Source organism: Rhinolophus sinicus, chromosome 17 (assembly GCF_057876585.1).
Source record: "Rhinolophus sinicus isolate RSI-liver-muscle chromosome 17, RSI-T2T, whole genome shotgun sequence".
Classification (NCBI taxonomy): domain Eukaryota; kingdom Metazoa; phylum Chordata; class Mammalia; order Chiroptera; family Rhinolophidae; genus Rhinolophus; species Rhinolophus sinicus.
The window spans coordinates 47426086-47451967 of NC_142517.1; the positions used below are offsets into that span (position 1 = coordinate 47426086).

Genomic DNA, 25882 nt, shown 5'->3' on the forward strand with positions numbered 1-25882 from the left:
CAGTGATTTTGAAATGCTTATAAGAAAGTTATTCATCCTGGTGGCGCATTAAAAGAGACTGGAGCCCTTTTACAAAACATTCAGAATCAGGAGCTAATCAAGATAACCGAGGGGATGAGGCCAACACAATAGCATTTGAACTTTATACACAAAGAGAAAAGTACACCTCACAGTGTACAGCTTTCATATGCATAATTTTCATAAACTGAATATACCTACCGTGTTTCCCCGAAAGTAAGACCTAGTCGGACAATCAGCTCTAATGTGTCTTTTGGAGCAAAATTAATATAAGACCCGGTATCATTATAATAATAATAATTATATTATATTATATTATATTATATTATATTATATTATATTAGACCCGGTATTATATTATATTATATAAGATCCAGTCTTATAGTAAAATAAAAAAGGATCTTATATAAATTTTTGCTCCAAAAGACGCATTAGAGATGATTGCCTGGCTAGGTCTTATTTTTGCGTAAACACGTTTCCCATCGAGAAACAAAACATCACTAACATTCCAGAAGACCCCTTTATGCTCCCTTCTAGGTTACCCTAGACCCCTCCCCCAAGGCACTATCTCTCTTTAAAAGGCACCTGAGGTGTTCTAATCTACAGCCAGCACTTACCACTACTTCTTTTCCAGCCAGAGGGTTCGAGACAATTGACAATCAAGAGAACTAGCCCAATGAACATGCTCACCATTATATCTGCTAGATACTCTCAATGCAGTCATATCAGTAGGCAAATCATCCAGAAAGTTAGCTCGCTTATAAATTTTACTCTAGCATGTATAAAAATGCCTATGTCAAAATAGACACATTAAGAACAACTCTACAGTTACAGCAAACTTTGTTCAAAATCATTATACACAATATCCTTTATTAGAATGATCGGTAAGTTTCTTCGAAAGTCAAAGTTAGAGCTTTGCTTGCTCCCCTAATTGGCAAGTATCCTTTTATTAGAGAGCCTTGTAAATTGTAACCTACCAAATTTCCTTTTTGATCAGGGCAGCCAGGAAGAACTAAAGTAGCTTTCCTTGGCCTAAAGTTTTCTAACTTAATCCCAGCCCCTATCTCCCAATAATAGTGCCATATTACTTATTTTTTGCTTTTATCCTTTGTTTTAACCATTATCTGTAATGTTTGCAAGTCATCTTAAATCTTAAATATCCAGATAAAATGTGTAAAAGTTATTCTTTTCTCATTGTTTGTGTTATTATAGCATCCAGCATAATACTAAGCCACATAGATACACAGTTGACAAATTCCCTGGAATTAGCATACCATACATGTGCTACAGGGTTGTTATTTAAATGGAAAAATGGTATCAGCAAACTAGCATTAGAAAGGGAGAGAATTTTCACCTTTGAGGAAAAGAATAATTACAGGAGAAAGCAATGATAAAATAAGTAATCTGGCTAACCTACAAGAAGTTATTTTTAATTACTTGAAACTTCTGATTAAACAACACCTTCCCTTCTCCCAAAATGCAGGGCAACAAAGTTCTAAAGAACAGGGAATAGGGCTGGGAGTCAGGAGATTCTTGTCTAATCCTTTCTCTTTCAATGATAAAACAAGTTTTACTTTCAAAGCACCTGGGATCTGCAAATTATGCATGAAAATGTAAATCAAAGTGGGTTTGGGGTGAGGCATAAGAGCCCGCACTTGAGTACTGAGACTAAAAGACTTTGGATATCATATAACCTTCTGTGCATTAGATTTTACATTATATCTGAAAAACAGAGGAAATAATACTATGTCATATATGCTCAAACATATGATAAATACATTACGTGATTTTTACGTTAAAGTACCTGGTTTCCAAAGGAATATGTAAAGTCCACATATTATTATCATCTCCTTACCCTCCTATCAGTCTTTTACTCCAAACAATAACTAAAAACTTTAGAAACAAGCATATTTTATTTGTTTGAATACCTGTGTGTATAAATTAAAGCCTAAATTAGTATAGAACGCTACACTAAAGAAGAGGACACTGATGCAGGTACACATAAATACAAAATAACTATATATATATATATTCCTAATGCAAATTAATAACCTGTGTGTACTAGATCTTTGGGTTTCTAGGAGGTAAAATAATGAGTCTCAGAAGTGGGTTCTTCTCAGTACAGTGGAGAGAAGAAGCCAAGATAATGTACTAAATTCGTTAAACAAAATAATGGCTAACTAACTAAGTCTGACACATGACTGGAACAGGAAATCAAATGCTGAAGGAAAAGGGAGACATCAAAGTGAACAGAGAAAACATGAAGGAAATTATAAAAGGCAGGAATTCATGTGGCAGTGAATGGCAAGGCAGTGAATGGCAATTAGCTCCTGTCATCCTGTTACTGCAGAAGCAGCTCAAACTGGCCCGATCCTGTTTCTTACAAGATACTGAGTTGTTTTTCACAGACGACAGAATAAAACTGCAAGTCATGCAGCCAAAGCACGCACAGGACAGAAAATGTTGCAAATTACACCCAGAACCAAAGTTTGTCCCCCTATGGAACCAAAAGACCAGGACATGAGCGGGACATGGCCAGAACCTAAATGCTGGGACCCTATCGGAAGCGAAGGGTCTGCTGTCCATGAAGATCCGGTGCTGAAACCCCTTTATATCTCGCCCTGAACCCTGGATCAGGGAGACAGATTTGAGTCTTGCCGCCACCACAAGTCCGCCTATTCCCCACCAGCTGCCACAATCATCTTATTAAAATGTAAATCTGATCACTTCACTCCCCTGCTTAAAATTGTCCAATAGCTACTTAGAATGAAATGCAAACTCCTTCCCAAGGCCTCTGCTGCCCTCAATGATGCTGCTTTTACCTCTGAGCTTCCTCATCTCCCACCACTTCCTTCTTGTCAGTTGGTTTTCTCAGCTCCAAAGCCAACCTTCCACTATGCGTTGTGATGGCACTCTGCAAATGGCCTTTCTTGCCGGCTGGCTTCCTGTTGGGTTCTGCCAGCAGGGGTCCTGGTACGAAAATTGGAAGCAGGGGAAGCCTTCCTGTTCTTCCACCCTGGGCAGGGGCAGTTCCAGTTTTCAGCTTCCTTTGGAACTCCCAGACCAGCCTCATTATGCCCCTGCAGGCAGGTAGGACCCCTTCACAGACACCTGAGCAACATGACCCAAGGTGCCTCCTCCCACCCCTTCCCCAGCCCAAGGGGTGGCTGTCAATTTTTTTAGCTTTTGTCACCGGGTAATTTCAACATACTCTTTTTTTCTCTTTTAGCCCTTAAACACTGGTGGAACTAATTCCTAAATCAAATTCCCTCTGATGAAATTTCTAATGGAATTTCAGTTTTACTGACTATCCTGAAAGACACAGCCCATCACTGCCTTCACTTTATCCACACTAAATATTTTTGTCCCTTGAACACCAAGCTTGTTGTCATCTCAAAGTTTTAGCAATCCCATCTGCCTGCACCTTCCTCTGCAAGTTCTTCATATGGCTGGCTCTTCGTCAGTTAGGTCTCTGTTCAACTGTCACCTCCTCAGAGAGCCCTCCACTGACCACCCTATTTAAAAGCATCTCCTAAATAGTCTTCTTCATCCCCTTATTCTGCTTTATGTTCTTCTCACCAATTATAACATTCTTAGTTGTATTATTTCTCTGCTTGGTTAAGTATTTATTATCTGTCTCACCTACTAAAGTGTAGCTTCATAGGAGAGTGAGACAGGATGGTTAGTACGTTGGCTAGACAGATAGGGAGGTCCCTGGTGGAATAAACATAAAAGAAGCCATATCCTGGAATGTCTCCTTCACCTCTGGGACAGGGACATGAGAATATGCCTTGAGGTTAATAGATAATCTCAAATCCCTTCTGGCCAGACAAAGGAGCAGATCTAATAGATAGGAATGGGTTGGTTGGTTAATCCCTTCAGGATGGCACACAGGACAAACCTGATAGATGAATTCAATTAGAAGGCTCCAGCCCCCTTCCACAAGCAGGCAAGGGAAGGTATAAAAGTAAGAGCTTTTGCTTCAGTCACTGGGCACCCCCTTTCGGGAACCCCTCCCGCTTGGGAGCTGCAACCTCTTCTCCTGCCTCTAATAAACTATCCTCTTTTTAAAACTTTTTGCCTCTCCCTGGTCCGTGTGTCCATTCTTCGGCTTCACGAGACACAATCCCGGCCCACACCCAGAAACTGCTAGCAGATCCAACATCATTTACATAATTTGGGGACTCACAGAAAAATATTCCTAATTCAAAAGGAACTGTGTTATTCATTGCTGTATCTATGGTTAGAAGCTGGCACAAAGCAGGAGACCAATTAATGCTTGCTGAGAGAATAAATGCATGAATGCTAAGAGAAGGGGAAAAGAGCATTTCAGGCAGGTGGAACAATATAAGCAAATGCTTAGAAGTAGAAATAAGTATGGTGTGAAAAGAAGATGGAGAAAAGTTCATTATAGCTATAATAAAGAATTGGCAATGAGAAATAAGTTTTGACAGATATTGCAAACTCTTTTAAATGTTTGGCTGAAGACTTTGAACTTTATCGTGTAACCACTGAAGATTTACTCACTAGGGAATAGGACAAGAAGGGTGTGAGATTATTTAAAAAAGAGAGAAAGCACAGGATAATAATGAAACAAGTGTTTAAGAAACATTCGTAGCAGTATGGAGAACTCACTGGATGGATAAGGGATTTAGAAGGGAAACCAGCTAAGAATCAAAAATCCAGATAATAGATCACAAGGTTTGGCAGTGTGATTGAAAAGAACTACTTCTGGAAACATTTCAAAGAAAAATGCAACATAAGAAGGTTCCTATTTTATTTTATTTATTTTTCATTTTTTCTCTTTATTTTGAAGGAGGAATAAGAGATGTGAAAACATCAAAGTTCTGAGTCTGGAATATTGGAAAAAAAAGGTAGTGGGGCCCTAGAGTGAGGCTGGGAAGTCAAGCGGGAAAAAGATTTCTTTTGATTATGTTTTATCTTGTAAATTAGAGAACCATCTAGTTCCCCCAAAGGATCTGATTTCCTAAGATCTGTATTTGAAGGTGAAAGAGCTGCATTCCCTCTTAATTTTAATTTATAATTTAGACCCGCCCTTCAATTTCCCAGATCTAAAGTACACTGGATTCAGTAAGAAGGTGGAGTGACTGAGGAATGAGAAGAGACACGCTGTATGATTATATAGATGATGTATTACAGAACCGTACAATTAAAACCTGTGTAATTTTACTAACCATTGTCACCCCCATAAAACTTAATTCAATAAATAAATAAATAAATAAATAAATAAATAAAAGAAGAAGAAAAAGAAGAAGAGACACGCCTAATTTACAATAACCCAATAATCAAATGTAAAAATCTCGGGAAAGGCTAAAAATAGAAAATGAGTTCTATCAATAAGTAGTTTTGTGAAAATTATACAGTATTATTCTTTTTGTATTCCTCTTACCTGAGCAGCAGAGATCTTGGCCACGTGAATGATTTTCTCCATAGAAAGGTAGCTCTGCTGAGAGGGAGCAGGACCAATGAAATACGCTTCGTCTGCCTGTTTAAGAAACATCACGTGCTTAAAAAACCACACACCTAGTACACGCTAGTACACGGCACGGAACTGCTTCAGGGCCCTCTTATTATTAAAACTAAAAACGCTGACTCCCCAAGAACAATGCAAGAACTGGGAAACAAAAGTACCAGCTTATGTCTATGTCATAAAAAATAAGCCAGTTTGGAATCTGTTGCATGAAGAGGATGTGAAAACTTGATTTCTATGTATAAATCACACACGAGAATGAAATGAAAGTGCCTCAGGATAGAAAGCAACAGGAATTGGTCACAGAATGGGAAAGAAAAGCAGCTAGAGAGCTGCACGGGCCTGCTGGGCGATGCTGAAAGTGCAGGGGAAGCTGGTCGTCATGAATCGCTGTCGGGGACGGAGGCTGTGAGCATAAAGAAGGCCAGCAGCTGAATCCATCCACGCCTGGGTTCCGTGTGGTGGATAATAGCTAGTTATACTAACTGACGACACTTACAAACCTCAGGGGAGTAGGGTCCTTTTAGTTAGAATTTTCCAGTTAAGCCAAGGCTCTGAAACATGGGTGACTTGTCTAAGATCCCTTGGCCAGTAAGTGGTAGTTGCTAAGTCTAGAATCTTAATTCTTCTCCTTGTACATCAGGGATCTGGATATGTGCCAATCAAAGTGTGGTCTGTGCTTCAGCCACATTCCGTGAACTGTTTTCCGTTCAGTTCCATGAACCCGTCCTTGATGATAGGACCTTGACTGGAAGTCAACTACACCACAAAGCATACTGTCTCCTTCAACGGGTGTGACTGGGAAATGTTCCTAAGAGGAATTATTAGTGAGCAGTTTCAATTCACCTACTTATACACTGTTAACACTAGCACTTACAAACTGTCAACATAACGAACTAAAAAACTGACACACTAAACAAATATGGTCACTTACAAAATTTAACTTCCAGTTTTGAACAACATACCATGTCCACATGCATGGAGTTCCTGTCAGCCTCGCTGTAAACAGCCACGGACTGTACACCCATTCTTTTGGCTGTTCGCATCACCCTGCAGGCGATTTCTCCTCTGTTGGCAATGAGGACCTTGGTAATGTTTCGTCCTGTTTAAAACACCACGAAAATCATACAAAAATGTTACTGGGAGCAAGGAATGAGATTGTGAAAGTATTCTGTGATATTAACCAGCTGATAAACATTTGTTTTGGTAAAGTCAGCATAACAGAGCCTAAAATAACCATTGTAATTAAGACAGTGCCTTACTTTTCACTGAAATTCAAGATACCCTTATTAACATAAACTTTTAAATTACTCAGCTTTTTCAATGTAAAATAAAATTAAAGGATGCCTTGTTATACCAAGATCAAATTACAATAACTAATCTTTAAGTAAGTACTTTCTATGTTCCAGGTCCCGTGCTAAAGACTATCAGGACTTAAATCCTCACAATAATCATACAAAGTGGGTATCATTATTATTATCTCCATTTTAATGATGAAGAAGTCAAGGTTGAAAGAGATACCACTTTCCTGAAATTATACAGCTATAGAAATGTGGATCTAGGATTTGAACCGGATCCAAGATTTGAACCCAGGTTAGCTTCACTCCAGAATCTGCGCTCTTGGACATTGCGCTGAACACAGGGATGTGTGGTTCTTTTGCAATATAAATAAACGAATATTGCACCAGTTCACTGGCACCAATGCTATAATGACATGACATTGTCTTAATATATAAGATCCACTTCCATCATCAAGCATGAAATAAATGTTCTTTGACAGTTTATAATAGTTATTTTTCTGAAAAAATAACGTTTTATATGATTCAAAACAATGTTTTGCAACAGGGATCTACAGAGCCTAAGCATTGTCACAGGTCACAGGGGCTGCTGGGATGAAGTACGCATGTATGTGTGTCAAGGGAGCTACACCCAATCAATCAAGTTACACTTTAATGTTTTATAGTTGAAAATTCTATGTAAAATTTTATTTGAAAAAAAGGTTCTGATACTTAAAAGCACTGTTATAAAGTATTGATTTAGACCATCATAGTTATGTTTTTCTTTTTTTTTATTTTTTATTAGGTGACCACCAAATGATTGGGTCTTTTTTTTTTTTTAATTTATTGGGGTGACAATTGTTAGTGAAATTACATAGATTTCAGGTGTACAATTCTGTATTACATCATCTATAAATCCCATTGTGTGTTCACCACCCAGAGTCAGTTCTCCTTCCATCACCATATATTTGATCCCCCTTACCCTCATCTCCCACCCCCACCCCCCCATAGTTATGTTTTTCAATTCAATACACTATTAGAGTCAGACAGAAATAACAAATATAAAACGTCCTCCATTATTTCCCTACATATTTTAGACTCAACAGCAAGAGATTTGACCTAAAAGAGGTGAAAACCATGACTCAATACTAAGAAAATTATGAAAACCCGAAACTTCAAAATTATACGAGAACTAATTCTATTATGTACAAATTAAGGGATTAAACATTTCCCTTTCTTAATTCACAATCTGCAGCAAAACCAAATAGTATAACAAAGACCGTTCATACCTGTGGTTGTTGTATACTTCATGGTTCTTTGCTTCCAAGCCCATGTCCTACAAAATGAGCCCAAATGGAGTTATAATTAAGCAGGATATGCAAGATCAGTCAATATTCTTTCAAAACAGTCTAAATTTTTAAATACTTGAAACCAAATCCAGATGTGACCTTAATTAAACCTTAAGTCTACAAAGTTATTTGTTAAGACATTTTTTGTGGAAAGAAAACTAATCTAGAAACCAGAAGTTATAGTTCTGGCTGTTCTTGCTGGCAGTGTGTGTCCTTGTATGGATCATTTCACCTGCTTACTCCTGAGTCTCACAAATGACCGCAGAGGGAGTCAAAGCTGACAGATTGCAAAGCCAGCATACTTCAAGACCATCTAGTCAGCTGTTTTCAAACTTTTTTTTGACTAGAACTCAAAGTAAAACCTGTATTTGACTTCACAACCAAGTACACATACAAAACAGAAGTTTCATAAAAGAAGACTTTCCCTGCATTTTGTTTTTCTATTCTGTTCCATTTTATTAAATAAAATATGCTGGTCAAACTACAGTTTGAAGCATACCAATCTAACTTCTCCCTCTAATAAGATGGGTTTGAAGGGTAGAGGAAAATTTTTTCTCCTCGTCATAAGGCAATCTACACACTTACTGTCCTATGATGTACACTCAAACAGATGTTACCATCCAGGAAGGGCTGATGGGAAGACCCACAGCTTTAACACTAGACTTCCACATGAGGCTACTGCTTTCCCATCTTTCCAACGCAGCTTACCCCACTTTCTTGATCTTCAAGGAGGGGGATCAGCTTTCTTGATATTTATAAGGTATTTTCTAGTTCATAGCATCTTCCCATCATATTCTTCAGATAGGTTTCTGATAAGATTCAAGGCCTGTCCTGGGTAGAAGTGTCTATAAAATGGCTGCTTTTTGTTAAACCCAGCTTAAGACTCTTAGGTTCCAAGGCCATTGCTGACCTAAAATTTTCTTCTGCCACCTTCTAGTGAAGACAGACAGACAACCACACACATATACTCATACACCACATAACTACAATCCTCTGTCATCAATGTTCTCATTAGTCTATTCCATTTTGCACCATTATATAAGCTATAATTTTAAAAATTGGCTTAAAAAACAAGATTAAGAAGTTGCTTCCATAAAATAATTCCATCCTGATCAAGGTAACTTCTATACTAGCTTATTCTCATTTCTAAAACTCTACCACTAGATTTCTATTCTCTGAGTTAGTAGAGAATCATGATCTAAATAGAAATGTAAACACCCTCTATATTGATAAGGTTTTTAATTCTATATGCCATTACAACTCTAACATTTTCCAGGTGACAGCTACTTAAGAACAATTCTATATAAATAGCTAAGTTTTGAGAGAGAAGAGAGAAAATGTGTCTGCAGTAGTATCACGAAGAGCCCTGAAACCTAAAAAAATAAACATTAGGAGAAAGAGAAGAATACTAACATTGCTTTCACTAATTGCCTTATTTTGCTCTAGGGTGAGTCCTACAATTAAGTATCTGGAAATCCAAGGCATCTGCAATAACTTGTGGAAAACAGAAACAAACAAAAAAAATCTATCTAAATGACTGAGTTTGCAAAGGCTACATCTATGAATTGATTCATATGCTCAGATTCTGTTTAAGCCTCTTTCTATGTATTAATTCATTTAATTTGCACAATCCATAGTACTAAGTACTAGTATTATCTCCTGTAGGTATCATCATCTCCTCCTAGGTCAGGAAACTGAAGCATAGAGATATTAAGTAATTTGCCCAAGGTTGCTCACACACCAAGTGAGTAACAAAGGTGAGACCTGCCTTCCAACTGCAGAATTTGTGCCTTTCAGCACCACGCTGTACTGCCTTTCCAGAATGATGGAGAATGTTGTTGATGATGATGAAGCAAAGGAAGATAAAGACGCTTACTACCTGGAAGCATGAGAGTATCCTCACTGTCAAAGTTATTGTAACCGAAGCTTACAGCTCAAAATTTGACAATGATGTGGAATCAGGTTAGCTAGAGTGAGTCATCTGCTACTTTATTTAAACATGCATACAGAACATGGACAAAATAACTGCTAAGCTCCCTGGAAGGTAAACTTGCTTTTGTTAACTTGATTCATTCCAACAATGAGAAAGAACTCCAGGAGTCTTTGTCTGAACTGGACACCTGCTAAGGAATAGCTGAACTGAAAGGGACTTTGAGGGCATCCTGGTTTCACCTCTTATGACTTGTTTCACCTTGGGCAAGTCGTTGACTCCTTTGGACTTCATCAGAAACCAGATTATGAACAACGCTTTCCTTCACAGGCAATGCAGTGAAAGCACAACGTAAATGGTTAAGATCTATACAAGCGCTATTATGGCGAGGGCTAGGACGGGAAGGAGATGGCAGGCCCAGCTCCACCCCTCCCCGACTCCTCATAAATGGAAAAATAGAGCCAAACCGAGAGCTGAAGTGTAGAAGAAGGGTAAGGGGGAAGGAAAGGAAGGACTGGGTATGGGGACGTCTCCACTCGATGCCCAGACGGAAAACAGAGAATCCCCACGAAAGGGGCTGTTACCTCGGCGGCGGCAGCAGGCTCGGGAAACGCTGCCACTGGTTCCTTTCCGCCGCCACCAGCAGCACCGACACCGCAGAGGCCATCGCCATGGCCCTGCAGCCCCGCGGATCTCCAATTCCTAGGCACAACAGCTGCGTCCCACACGCTGCAATACCTTTGCTTCGCTCAGCAAACCTCTTGTCCTCCGCCGGCCACCGTCCGGGTCAAAACCAAGCAATGGGCCCAACCTAGTACGGGGGAGTGTCTCCACCAAAACCAATCAAAACACAGAGCAGGGCTTCAGTGCGGCGATTGGCCAATCGGGCCGCGTGCCCGCGGGGGTGTGGCCCCTGCCTCCTTGGCCTCTAGAGTTCGGCCTGGAGACACCTGGCTCTGTGCTCAGCCTCCTTAGGACCGTGGTCCTGGGTCGGTGTTTCTTCTCACTGCCTGCGCGGTTTCTTCGTTCTCGTCCGGCTTCAATTAGTAGAACCTTCCTCCTGATCTTTATCAGTAAAGCCGCAGGGATATAATGGAGGCAGTCATGGGACAAAAGTTAAATGGGGTGGAGAACAAGATATAAAATTCTCTAGTGTTCTCAAAAAATGGAGACAATAAATAACTAAAATAAAACATTTAAAACCTCCTGAGCGTTTGAAAACAATGTTTTAATTGACTATTGGGGGAAAAGAGTCAAAAATTTGATTATTAGGAAGTCAAAACCGACATTGAAGAATATCTAGAAAATAAACATACTGAATTTACTACATGTAGCTGCTAAAAGTGGTTAAAGCAGGGCTCATAAGAAAATTCATAGTGAAAGTAAACATCTAATTCAAGGGTTAGAAAAAATACAAAAATAAACATAAGTAAAGCAGAATAGAATCAGTAAATTAGTAAAGGTTAAAGAAGAAATCAATGAATTAAGAAAACTAATATCAAAGGAGTAATAAATCTAGAAGTTAAAAAGAACACCTAATAAAATAGATGAATGGTTAACTAATTTAAGCAAAAGAAAGAGGGGGGATGAACACTTGCCATTAAAAAAAAAAGTGGGAAAAGTATCTCAGATCTAGAAAACAAAGTATAGAGTTATAAGAGACTAATTGTGCTCATCTTTAAGCAAACAAACTTGAAAACCTTGATGAAACAGATAATATTACAAGAAAATACAACTTAGCAAAATAGATCCTGGAAGAGATAGAAAAATCTAATGAACCAACTACCGTAGAAGAACTAGAGCACAATACTATCAAAGAACCGTCTTTTCTACTACCCTCACTTCCACCCTTACCTCCACCCCCAAAGCAGGTGGCCCACCTTGTCTCACAAGGAAATTCCACCCAAATTGTAGAGTAGTTGATGCCAGTGCTATTCTTCTGTCCCAGAGTACAGAAAAAGATAACTACGTGAGATGATGATGTGTTAATTAACCCAATTGTGGTAATCATTTCACAATGTATACCTAAACCAAATCATCACATTGTGCACTTTAAATATATACAATTTTATGCTTATACCTCAATAAAGCTGTGTGTGGGGAAGACTAACAAGTATAAAGAAAAAAAAAAGAATATGAGGCATTCAAAGAATAGGAAACAAAGAAATATAAAAGGCACTTAACCTCATACCAAATCAGAGAAATACAAGTTAAAACTATAATGATATACCATATTTCACCTATCACATTAGCAAATATCAAAAAGTTTAACAACACACTGTAATTTGTAAGAATATTATCATGTTTTACTGTTGTAAAAATGGGCACAACCATTATGCAGAATACTTTGGTAATATTTATCAAAATTGCAAATTCGCAAACTCTGACCTAGCAAAGCTGTTTCTTGGAATTCACCTAAAAACATACTCAGAGATGTTTGAAATGATGTCTGATTAAGGAAATTTATTGTAGTATTGTTGGAAATAGCGAACTGATTATATATATATATATATATATATATATATAGATATAGATATAGATATAGATATAGATATAGATATAGATATATATAGATATATATAGATATATATATGTAATATATATATTTATATACATAAAATACATTTATATTTAACCAATATCTTTGTCTTTTAATCAGTTTACTATTTGCAATAATACTACATATATATAATATGATATATATAATTACTATGCAGTAACTAAAAAGAATGAGACAGCACTATATTTACTCATGTATTAACATTTATTCATGAGTGAAAAAACAATAATGGCAGAACTGTGGTTATTAGTCCCCAGTTTGTATAAAAATAGTGGAAAGAAAATACATACATGCTTGTATATGCAGAGATATCCTTTGGGAAAGAAAAGTTGATGGCTCCATGTCAGGGATAGGATGGAGACTCACTTTTTATTATATACCCTTTTGCATCTTTTGAATTTAATACCACAGGCCTGTATTAGCTATTCCAAAGTACAACATTTTTAAGCATTTTGTTTTGACATAACTTCAGACTTACAGAAAAGCTGCAAGAATAGTACCCTTCTCCTAGATTTGCCAAATGTTCATATACCATATTTGCTTTAGCTGTCTTTCTCTCTCCATATACACATATGTACACACACACAAATACACACCCGTGCACTCGCATTTTTTAAGAACCATTTGCAAGTAAGTTGCAGACATGACTCCTTTTTTTACTCCTACTTCAGTGTGTATTTCCTAAAACAAGGAGATTCTCTCACCTCTCCACAGAACAATGATCAAAGTCAGAAATCAACGTGGATAAAACACTACTATTTATTCTACAAACCTGATTTGAATTTCCCCAATTGTTCCAATAATGGCTTTTATAGAAAAAAAAAAAATCCTGTGTCACACATTGCATTGAATTATGTCCCTTAATCTGTAATGGTTTCTCAGTTTTTCTTGGGTTCTCATGTTGTTGACATTTTTGAAGAGTGCAGGCCAGATCTCTCTCTCTCTCTGATCATTTCCCCTGGAAAAAGCCAGCTGTCATGTTGTGAGCACCCCTATGGATATGCCACAGGATGTGAAGTTGGAAGCAGAACCTTCAGCTCCATTTGAACCTTCATATGCAGCTGTGGCCAACAGCTTACCTGCCACCGGGTGAGAGACTCTAAGCCAGAACCACCCAGCTAAACTGCTTCCAGATTTTTTACCCTCCGAAACTGAGTGAGATAATAAATGTTTGTTGTTTTAAACTGCTAAGTTGGGGTATTGTTACACAGCTATAGGTCTTCTTATTTATCTCATCCCCTACCAGAGTGTCTGGCATTTACTAAGTCCTTAATCAATGTTGGTTGAATGAATGAATGAATGAACGAACGATGGCAGCACTTAAGTAAACCAGTAACCCAATCAATTATTCTGGACTGAGTTGAGAGATTTAATTTGTAACTTTAATGTGGTTTATCTTCTCAGAAATTCAGTTTCTCTTAAATAAGTCTTCCTACCAAGTACTAATGTGGCAATGAAGAATAGAACAAAATTCTTTATAGAAAGATAATTTAACTTATTGATTCAGGTGACAACCTCCATATTTAAAAGACAACCGCTAAGATTAAAAACAAAAAACTGCATTATAAGAAATGAATGAGTCTCCAAAATAGGTTTTTATTACAAAAACTTTTAATACAATTCAATATTCTATTAAGAATAAAGTCAGGACCTTGCCAACCCTATTGACTCATCAGAGAACAAGTTAGGAAAGTCAATGTGTACTCCAGGGTGACTGAAATTATTCCTTTACTAAAGAATGCCTGGGGCATGTGGTCTTTTCTGTTTGTCCTCACTTCGTTCCTTTCTTTAGCAGTAAAAACAAACAGGGATTTTTTTTTTGGGGGGGGGGGGTGGAGGAGGGGCAGGCTGCTCCACAGAATAAAGTAAACTAGTATTGAAAATGTGACTATAAAAGTGCAAAAGACGCAAGCTACCACTAGAGGGGGGAGCTACATTCAAGAAAAAAAAGTTGGTTAGTGGTTAGAAAATTGCTGTTTTCAAAGAAATAAAAAATACCTTGAGAAGTTTACTCCTTTATCTTTAGAGACCCAGCTAAACAACCCCTTCAGTATCTTATTTTATCTTTGATCTTTTCCGTTTAAAAAAATTCCTCTGCTTTATCTCTAAAATGGAATTTCAGTGCTTTTACTATTCATGTTTTATATGATAAACATATGCCTGGCTGTCTACTAACTCCTTTCCCACTTTCCACGCTTTTTTTAAAATCATCAAAATGAACAACATACCACAGGTAGCCTAGGTTTTTCATCTGATACCAACAAGAGGAACAAGTAGTTTTGATTACAATTGATGCTTTGGTTTATAAATTGGAGACATACACACCACTTTACATAGATTGTGCTGTTTTAACATATCTCAAATGTTGACTTTGAATAATTAAAATCTTCTGAAGGAAACTAGAAAATACTCAAACAGCTCACTAGATCTTTCATAGAATAAACAAAAAAAATTTAGAAATCCATATGCTGCTTGAACTTAAATCAGAAATGACTCAGTTTTGGTGAAAGATGGTTTACATTGTTGGAAGGACCCACACTCTAAGGGAAGTCCCTAATATCCTGGAAAATGAAGAAAAAATTCTCCAAGCTCCATTATTTTCTTTTCCCCCTGGGCACCAATTAGATTCTCTGGTATCCAGATGATTCACGCCTTAGGCGGATTCCATAGACAATCAAACCCACAGCGCAAAGACCCAGCACGATGGCCCCAATCACAGGAAGCACAGCTGTGTAGTCAGAGGAACACTCGTCCACTAAGAGAAAAAACAAATACAATATAGCAGGTAAGGTTTGATGAGGACAGACCAAAGAGCAGGCTAGAATAGGAAGAGCATGCGCTTGGGAGTCAAACCTGGGCTTGACTTTTAATTCCACCACTAACTGTGTGAACTTGGGGGTGTTATTTAACCTTGCAATTTCCTCTCTTTATAAAGTAAGCAAACAATATATAAGATTGCTGGAGGGCTAAAGAAGATAACCTTATCTTCTCAGCAATTCATAGATATTTAACAAGGTTAACTACTTTTTCTTCCTCACCACTCTCTGCAAATCGGAATGTGTTTGCATAAAAGTGTGTCATTAGATTACACATGATCTCTTGAAAATATGTGATGTTTATCCACTTTATGAAACATTTCTTGTCACACTTAAAGTTGTTTTGTATTGCTTTTAGTGAGCTAAAAATATTAGAAAATAGCCCTAATTATTTAGGAACACTTAAAAGTGAAAGTTTGTAAATTAGTCAAAACTCTTTTATTTTTATTCCATTAGAGAAGTACTTATTCAGTTCATTTAAAATGTAATCGGTCTTGACTGGAGAAAGATGAAGGGCCCTGGGGATAAAGGGGAGTTTGATTGAAAACAAATAAATGGAGACCTATATATCTTATTCAAGGATAGATAAGAAGATATATCCCTGAGGTCCTTGCATGAACCAATATTGAAATGAACCAAGGATCACCATTAAAACCCAATTCTCACCTGAGGTCCAAGAAAAAAGAATCAGAAGGGGCCAGGGGAGAGGGAATGGCAATTCCCTCTCCAGGAAAAAAACCCAAATATGTAGAATACAGGAACTGTGCTCGTCATACACTATTTGATTTCGCAGTGGAAAATACTTACATAACTATAATAATATATACCTTGTGGATGTAACAATAAATGGAGATATGACCATAAAAGGGATGGTGTAAGAGTATTAAACCCTTATCTGCCATAGCAAGAAGTTTAAAGCTGATAAATTAAGAAATAATAAGCTTTTTAATATGTTTTCAAAGAATTATGGGGATAGCTACCATAAGAAATTGTTAAAATTAGTTAAAAGTGCTTTGTCTCTAAGAGGAAGGACATGGAAGTGTTGCTTTTCATGGTAAGCTCTTTTGTGATACATGACAATTTTGTTTTATATATGTAATGTATTATATATATATATATATATATGTAATTCTTAGATAAAAAAGAACATTAACAAGTTAAGAATTTAAAATGATTTGAAAAAAAATACAAGTTAAAACAAAATGTAAAGCACATACCTACTGACCCAGCAATTTCACCACTAGGAATTTATACTAAAGAGATATTCACATAAGTACACCACGATATGTTAAAATAATCCCCATTTTATGAGAGCAAAGTGGACAATCTGGATATACATCAAAAATTTTAAGTGGTACAATCATAAGAGTAGAATATAACATAGCCGTTAAGAAGAATGTGGGACCTCAATGTTTTTTCTGGGATACACTGGGCTCTTTCAATCTGCAGCTTCAATTATTGATCTTAAGGAAAATCTCTTAAATTATCAAATATATCTTCATTCTATTTTAGAGCACTCTGCTTCAAAGGCACCAATTATCCTCATGTAGCATGGTCTGAATATCTTCCATACCTAGCAGCTTCCCTGTAATATTATAATCTTAATTTTTATCTGCATTAACTGAGCATCTGAGTCATTTTCTCTGTGAAGATAATTCAGTTTTCAGCTCTAACTGTTCTGCCTCTTACTATTTCTATTTATTATATAAGTGCGTTTCTTTGATACTCAATTTGTTTTCTTAGGAGTAAAATCTATCTATCTCACTCTTTCATTACACCATCTCATCTATGAGCTCTAGTTATAAGGAATTCACATTCTTACTAAGTAATTCTCAGTATAAACCAATTGTCAGGGATTTTTCCGTGTTCCTTGAGTTACATTTTCTTTGTATTTTATCAAATACATTCCTTTCCAACCCTTCCCCTTTTAATTTAATTTCATTTTAGAAAATTGTGGTAAAATATATACAATATAAAACTTACCATTTTAACTGTTTTTAAGGGTACACTTCAGTATCATTAACTACATTGTCATTGTTGTGTAACCATCACCGCCATCCATCTCCAGAATGTTTTTCAAAACTAAAACTTGGTACCCATAATTTAATGTGATTTAATCTTATATTATTCTTATTGTTATTTTGCTGCAGTAATTTTGAATAGTGGTCACATTGCTTGTTTTTATTTTGCTCATGCTTTGAGCATCTCATCCAGACATTGAATTTCCTGTGATATCATTTGAATAGATGAGGGCCTTTCTTCTTATTGTGTTTGAGATCAGTTCATGTTCCCTGCTGAGCTACCTGTTTGGATTCTACCTTCTTGTCTGTACCTTGGCAACTAGCTACAACCTGGGACTATCCTCTGGTTGGAGATTGGCTCCTCAGGTCACTTCCATCAGTCTCCATGTTTACTCTGCCTAGTATTCCCAGTAGCCATTTTCCTAGATTAGAAGAGATAAACTGACAGCTCCTTTTCTCTCCAGTTTTAGGAATGGTAGTAAACATTCCAGAATTTTTTTCTCTCATCATATGGCTTCTTGGGGTAAGTGTTTGGGGAAGCAGGGTTAGGAGACCAGCTCTGCTCTGATTCTTGTTTCTTTTTTGTTCACCGGTTTAAAGGTATTGTGTTAGATTATATCTCTTTGACTCCTATTGGTGATTTTTAAAAAGCTTTTACTCCTCAATCTATTAGATAATGAGAAAGGAAAATACTAGTCACTGTTTTAACTCTAAGTTTTCATTTCATATATTTCTGTAGTGCTTTGAAAATTTTTAAATCATCTACATGTATTATTTTGTTTCTGTTTTTTCCTTAAAAAATAAGAATTAATACTGAGGAATAAATTGTAACCATTTTAAAGAATTTACTCTATGGGGCAAAAATAAAATTTAGGCATATATTTATACACATTTGTTAAAGTTTGTTTTGTATGCAATTCATATGTAATTCTTTAATCATAACATAATTGTGAAGACCTAGACACAATAAAAATTCTCAATAAAAACAAGACTACTTAAGTAAATTGTTATATAAAGTTGATAGCATATTCACAATAGCAAACATAATAATGATACTTTGTACCTTTAATAGCATGGAGCTTATGATGCACAGGAAAAAAGAATAACAAACTGTTTACTGTGTATGCTTCCAGGAAGTAAAACAATATCCATGAGAGGGAAATACATCAAAATTAACAATGAATAGGTTATCTCCAGGTGGCCATTAGGGAAGGTTTCTATTATCTCTAGGGGGATTTGTATGCTCTCTAATGGGGGTGCAGAGACAGGGGTAAATTTAGGACAACCTACTCACAGCAGAAGAGAAAAATTGAGTTGAAACTAGATGAATGAGCAAGCAGCAGGAGAACTAAAGGCAGGAACAAGTGACACCAGAGAGGTCAGAAAAGGCCCCTGCAAGGTTTCCCGGGGTTAGTCACAGCAGCGTCCTGCTCCCACCCAGAAAGCCATGGGCAGGGCCCCTGCTATAAGCCTCCTGTGGTCAGAACACACAGACCTGGGCGCAGCCTAAGGCAGAACCCCAGGGGCAGAGGAGGCTACATCTATCCTCACAGTTTCCCCACAGTTTCAATCCCAGCACTTTTACCCTGGGCATCTTCTGGGATGTCACTGCAAAAAGTGGGCAGAACTGTGAGGCAATAAGGCATCTGGACATTTATTTACTACTCATTCAAATGAAACCTTTTTTCTTTTTGGTTACCAGAATGTCAATTCTAATTAATTTTAAAGATAATTGGCTTTGGAGGGAAGTGGGGCAGGTAGATAACAGGAGTCTAAGCAGCGGCCATCACCCCAAAGAACTCATCCAAGATGGTAGAGGAAAATAAAACTTAAGTGAACTATCTTATCCCTCTCCTCCTGATTTTAATTCCATTTCTTTTTCTGTCAGCTGTGGGAGAAATTTCCACACATTAGAAGATGAACTTAACTTTAGTCATTCTATAGGATGTACAGTGAATAAACAACTCATGTTCTGCAGTATAGAACCTCCAGGTACACTTGAGGCAGAACTGGAAATGAGAGTCCAAGAGGGAGGAGATGGAGAAAAATGGCATCTCTCCAAAGCCCTCGCTATTCAACCTGAGTCACGTTGGGGAACACCGGGTCCTCATGTCCCAGATTTTCATTAATGTCTGTTGCAAGGAGGAAACAGGAATTTCCTGAGACTCCAGACATCTTCAGGGGCTCTTGAAGCTCTCTGAAAGCTATTACGTGCCCTCCCCACCCCTTTACTTCTGAGAGGGTGAAGAGAACTAAACTACGTCAAGGGAAAGCCAGTACATGCCCTAGGTAAACAGTGGTTACAGAGTTGTTGCCAAGTTTCATAAACTTTCTGGTAAAAATAATGAGTGGCACCTCTGAAAAACATAGAAAAACAAGAAACTTCCTGTTGATAAAAGCAGTTAACATCCAGAAATCCATGACTCTCCTCTTTCTCTGAAATAAAAATCCCAATTCTCCTAAACAGTCAATGTAACAGAAAACCATGAATAACATTCTGAATCTTATTTTAATAGAACTTTTCCTCCAGATATCAATCTCTCCCAATCAGGAATTTCCTGGTTTACAATTTTTTTTTTTTTTTTTTTTTGTAAATGTTTGCTAAAAAAGGAAAGTGGGTCAGAATCTGGGTAGAGCTACCTTTTCTGCTCACCATTTCTGATTGTTTGGACGCTTTGCCCACTCCTTTCCCGCAATGGTCCAAATTAATTAATTTGTGAGAATAAACTAGAATCAAAGAGAAACAGAGATAAAGCAGGAAAAAAAAAGTGTTAAGAAGGCAGAAAACAACTGCAGGTGAAGGAGTTGGAGAACTAACATATATTGAGTCTCTTTTGTTTGCCAAGAGCTTTAGTACATGCTTTATATTAAAAAAATGAAATATTGGGAAGTTTTCTAGTTTTTTACTAATAATACATTATAATTGTGTAGACTATGTCTTTTTAAAAATAATAATCTATTCAGACCATCTGTAATTTACATAAATCAAAATTTGGGCAAAATCCAGGAGTTTAAAATCACGTGAGAATTTATTTGGAAATGGATTGGGTTTTTTAAAAATAGTGTTTTAAAAACTGGATATTGAGACTCTTAAAAATGTGTAAGAAAAATCGGTGCAGTTTGAAAACGTCTTTCCCACAATTCTCCCTTTGGGTATTTGGTTTCTCCTCACAAGCTCCCTGCTCACCCTAATTCTCAGAGTGGAGGAAGGAATTCAAGCTCTTTTGGCACAACCTCCCCATGCTAACAGGAGAAAGTTGGGTGGGGGCTACCTTTTAGTCAGCCTTCAGATGGTGCTTTGGTGAAAAACTAGGTTTCCTAATCAGATTGGGAGGGTGGGACAGTCAACTAGAAAAGTCAATCCCTTCGCTTCAGGCCCAATATGAAGCCAGAATTCCCAAGGCCTTAACCTTTCACATTCTGAAGAAGCTGGGGCTTTACATGCGTTCATATCCTCTACTGGGCCTCTTTCTGGCCACCAGGCATGCTGTTAGCAAAACGACAAGCAGTCCTGCGATACTCAGACCCACGGCCACAGGGATTTCTCTCCTGTTTCTGTCACTGAAGCATTCATCCGCTGCAATTGAAGTCAGAGTAACAGGTGTTATATGCTGGCCACAATGCAGGGAACTGATCCTGCCCCTGCCTGGCTCTGCTTCACTGAAAAGGAAACCAAGGGAGACAGAGAGCAGCTGGGCCTCCCACCTGCTGCATCAGACAAACCGATGGGTACAAATGAGGAGGGACAGGCTCAGCACGATGACCTGGAACACACAGTGCTTGGGATCACTTACGGAGTGTATGAAATTGCAGATACCCAAGAAATTATGATTCAGTGGGGTGGAGATGGGGCCCAGGTAAGTCTGATGCAGCTGGAAGGCAGATCCAATTCTGAAAAATGGTGATTTGATCTGGAGGGTCAGGATCAGAATTGTGTCTTGACTCCCAAGCCAGGGTAAGCCTTGGAGCCATGGTTCCCAACTCCAGAAACAGGGCCCTGTATCAAATCATAGGGCCAACGTTTACTATTTAAACTCTGTGCCTCTTAAAGAGGCTGTTGGACAGCCTGGGGCTCCTTTGGGAGGCTCCAGGATTTTAGGGAGGAGGGGCTGAGAATGTAGGAGTCAAAGCCAATTGTTTGGGGTGACCAGGCTGAGCATTTACACTTACTGGATTCTTCTCTGGTTCTTCCTGCTCCTGTTGAATTGTCACCCATTGGTCAGTTCTGGCCCCTCCTCACAACACTGTGCCTATTTCTGCTCCCACAGTCCTCTGTACATTCGTCTTTTCTAACACCATATTGTAAGGTAACTTGCATATTTTCACTCACTTCTTTTTTCTATTTCTGTTACTCTCTGGTAGAAAATATTATTTACAGAAAGACACACATCTTCACATGTGAGAGTCTTTGGTGAAATTTGAAGCACAAAGTCTGGGAATATGGGGAGCTGAGGTAATGATAGTGGAATGAACAAGAGAAATAATTTGGAGGTAGAATTGATAGGGTTTTGTGACTAGTTACATGAGAAAGAGAGAGAGGAAAAAAGGAAAAGACAGCTTTTCTACATCTCCCTGTGGGCTATGCTCATAGAGGTCAGGGGTGTGCTGCTGAAAAGTTTTGTTTCTCTCCTAGGCCACTAAGGTTTCCCAGACCTGCTCACTTCCTGCTTCACAGTGGTTCTGAGGGGTGGGGTTCTGAAGGGTGGGGTTCTGAGGGGTGGGGAAAGCAAGCCTGTACCTTATTTTTAAAATCACATGATTAATTGCAGAGGTGTTTTTCCCAAACCTTCATAATGAATTGAAAGTTTTGAGACAAGATGACAAAGTGGGGACAACACCTACTCGCAAATTTTAATATTTAATTTTAGCACTGTGGTAAAGGTCCAAAATGAAGGCAGAGATTGTGAGACTTGGACAAAACCTACAGAAATCAGGGGAGCCAAGATAAGTAACACTTTGATCCTTCCTTTGTTACATGCTTTCCAGCAAGTTTATTAGAAGTTTTCTGCAGACACATCTTCAACTTTATAACGGAGCTCAAAGAGAAATTAGACTCACATTACAGAAATTTAGTTTACAGCTAAACTTCCAGCTAAATCTTTATGATAATTCAGAGGTTCTCATAATGTCATCGAGTTATGAAAGGGATGTTTTAGAAACTGAAGTTCTAAATATGTAGGAAGCTTTGTAACACAGCTTTCCCAGCAGAGAAAAAAGGGATTTTTTTTTGGAAAGTCACCCTGGTCTGCCGCTGACCTTCTTGCTAGGAACTGCTTCCCTCTGTGGTGGTTAAAAGTCAAAGCAGAAGTTGCATGGAAACTAAGACTAACTATGAGGAAGCATTCGCCAGGTGGAATAGTATAAGAGGGGATCAAACAGAGTGTATTTCTATCTTGAATTATGATATCTTTCTCTTTTCTAACTGCACGTGGGGAAGAATCTATTCTGAAATTTTGAATTTTAGACATCACTAATACTCAGGATCTTTAAAGTGTTCTCCAAATATACCTGAGTGTACTAATAATAGTACTCAACAGCTTATAAAGGGGAGGTTGCAGCTGGTGTTTTCTGACTTGTTGGGTATGTTGGGTGTGTGTGTGTGTGTGTGTGTGTGTGTGTGTGTGTGTGTTTAAATGATTCAGAATAAGTGTTGGTCAGACAAGGAGGTTATATTCACCTGTGGGAGAGCAGTGGACATGAGTGGGCTAAGGTGTCTGGTTTTGAGGTTGACACTGACTCAGAGAGAAATGGTAGGAGGGAGGGTTGGTCAGAGAAACTTGGCCCTAAGAGCTTTGCAAAATCATACTGTTCTAGGAAGCTCATGTGATCCCTTCGACAGTTTCAGACAAAAAAACAACTTGAAACTACCCATTGGTCTCTGAAGTTTATGTTTGTGACGTGTTGAATCCTGAACTTACCATTTCCAAAGTGGTCATCTTCGAAATCAAAGACTTGAAGTTGGACATTCATTGTTTTCAGTTGAAGGTGGGCAGACAGCTGGATGCTCTGTTCACTCACACACTTGAAGGAATGCCCAATCACAGTCTCAAACATCATCGCAGTACTTTTCATTCCTTGGTAAATTTTCTCTGAAAACACAAAGGTATTTCACAAAGGTATAGACATATAAGAATCTTGGCATCTAGCTGTTGAGTTCCAGCTATTGCTGGGTGGCCCAGGAAGAGTTAAATGGACTTCCTTTAGATGTGGATTTCTGGAGTCTGCCTTCTCATGAAATATCACCCTCGTACTCGTTGGGGACTTTTTCTGGTGCTCTGTTTGGAGAATAAGGGGGTAGCCTCACGTAAATTGGAATGTGACAACATGGAAATGAGAACTTCTGGAAATGTTTTCTTCAATTATTTTAAATGATTGAGACAGAGTTGGTGGGGACTATTGTCAATGTTTGGGGAACACAGAAAAGTGCCCACAAAAACTTCAGAAATGAGTCAGAGCAGAGACATGCCAAGTCACCAAGTGGAGTATGTCACCAGACTGACTATTAAAATAGCAAAAGGAGGGGCCAAGCCCGTTATTAGGAGGGTTGTTGCATCCATCCGTGAGAACACAGAGAAAGGGGAGGCCCCCCTCTGCCCATCTGAGTGCTGGCAGGGAGAGAAGCATCTGTTCAGAGACTGCCCTGTTTTATGACAGGTACACATACCCTTTTCAAAGAGTCATATGCTTCAAGGCAGATGGGGGTTAAACATTTAATCACATAATTAACTTCATCTCCTCTAATTCCATGCTTGCCAAGCACCCTTCTGATTATACTTTGGTTTTGAAAATGGGAGAAAATTTACTAGCCAGAGGACCCAACTGTCTGTGGTCCCCTTGGCAGTTATGGTGAGAAATAGTCACGTGATCAATGAACAAATTGGCATTCTGATTTTATACATCAGTGTCATGACCTTGAGTTAACATCTGTCTCTTTGAAGAGGCAGTTGCTACCTAGGGTGTGCTGACAGCTTCCAGGACTGAGGACCAGACTATGGACCTCAGTAAATTCAGCAAATTTTGCCTCCAAGGAATATTCACAGCTGTTAGTGAAGGAGCCTGGAGGGTGCCCTCTGCTCCTGCCTCTGTGGGTATGTCTGCCTGTGTTTGAGATAATATCACACATGGAGGGTTTGCTTACTGTGTGCCAGGCGCTGTGCAAGTGCTTTACATACACTTTTTTTTAATTCCCCTAACAATTTTTTGGAGTAGGTATTGCTGTCTCCATGTTACGGATGAGGAAGTGGAGAGTCAGAGGATGGAAAACATGTGCTTAAAACCATACAGCTAATAAGCGGTATTTGTACTCAAGCAGTCTGATTCTAGAGCTTATTGTCTTAACCATTATGCAGTTGTATCTCCTGCTCATTACTGTAGTAATTACTGTAGACTCTTGGATTTATACATGCAAATAAATGTCCTACATGGTGCACTGAATTATCCGTGTACACTACTGTATCATGTGTTATATCCCAGGGCAGCCTACCACTACCTCCTCTACTAACATGACAATGGTCATTACCTCTGTAATTACAACTGACTACTGTCATTACATAATGCTACCACCACCACCACCTCGGACATGAGAATTATCATAACTGTGACTACTACAAGTGCTGCTACTGCTGCTGAGTTTTCATTAGTGGGACCTGGTATTGTTTTACCCTTCCCTTAGTCTCTAAATTAGTTTCTGACCTGACTTTCCCTTCTCCTGCCTCTTGAGACATTACTACCCTATTACTGGCTAAAATTTGGTTCATGTCTACTGATAACATTAGCAAACTTACGTTCCGAGTATTTATTCCCACGTCTAAGTTAGTTCATGTACATGAAAGTTAGTTGTCAACTATGACATCTTACTTATATTTAACCAATAGCCATTGACAACATCCTCTTGAACACTGTCCGTATAATATAGCTAATATTTTAAATAGACATTTCTCCACATTTCATTTCTTGGTATGTTTCTTTAGTATTAGTTCCTGAATAAGATAAGTTTTAACCAGTCAAAAGGTATAATTTTGAAAAGGAGAAAACAGACATGAAAACTCTTGCTAAGTACCTGGTACAGAGGAGATGCCGAATAACAGTTTGTTACCTAAGTTGTGGCTTTCTGGGCTCTGAGATACTCCCCGACTTGATTGAGAGCATTACCTTCCTAGAAGCGAACTTTGTAGAAGTTCTCTCAACGTGCCCCACTATGAACAACTCTCCATACAGGAACCAAAGTGAAGCTTTATAAAGGTAAATCTGATATATCATTTTTTGTCACCAAACCCTCTAATGGCATCCTTTCACACTTTAGAATAAAATCTAAAGGCCTCACCTTGCCTTGCTCACAGGCCCTGCATGCTCTAGCCTAGTGGCCCTTCAGACCTCATCTGCTGCTTTGCTCACTCTCCTGGGCTCACCGGCTCCCGCTG

The 25882-nt window shown here is 38.3% G+C and overlaps 2 protein-coding genes across 3 annotated transcripts in view; both read right to left on the bottom strand.

The window, feature by feature from the left end:
- MCCC1 (methylcrotonyl-CoA carboxylase subunit 1) overlaps positions 1-10868 on the bottom strand; it is a 57790-nt gene extending 46922 nt beyond the window's left edge. Inside the window, exons 1-4 of the mRNA XM_019735834.3 lie at positions 10650-10868; positions 8076-8122; positions 6475-6611; positions 5429-5524 (exon numbers count right to left, since the gene is read on the bottom strand). Of these exons, the coding sequence (XP_019591393.3) occupies positions 5429-5524; positions 6475-6611; positions 8076-8122; positions 10650-10738 (369 nt within the window). The 5' untranslated portion in view covers positions 10739-10868. The remainder of the gene's footprint in view (positions 1-5428; positions 5525-6474; positions 6612-8075; positions 8123-10649) is intronic.
- A 3333-nt stretch (positions 10869-14201) lies between these two features.
- The window catches only part of LAMP3 (lysosome associated membrane protein 3), a 30583-nt gene continuing 18902 nt past the window's right edge, over positions 14202-25882 (bottom strand). Inside the window, exons 5-6 of one of the 2 annotated variants that reach the window (XM_019735836.3) lie at positions 23381-23551; positions 14202-15380 (exon numbers count right to left, since the gene is read on the bottom strand). In XM_019735836.3, coding sequence (XP_019591395.3) covers positions 15247-15380; positions 23381-23551 — 305 coding nt within the window. In that variant the 3' untranslated portion in view covers positions 14202-15246. Of the gene's footprint in view, positions 15381-20031; positions 21040-23380; positions 23552-25882 lie in introns of those variants that run through there. The other variant, XM_019735835.3, reaches the window with a different exon arrangement.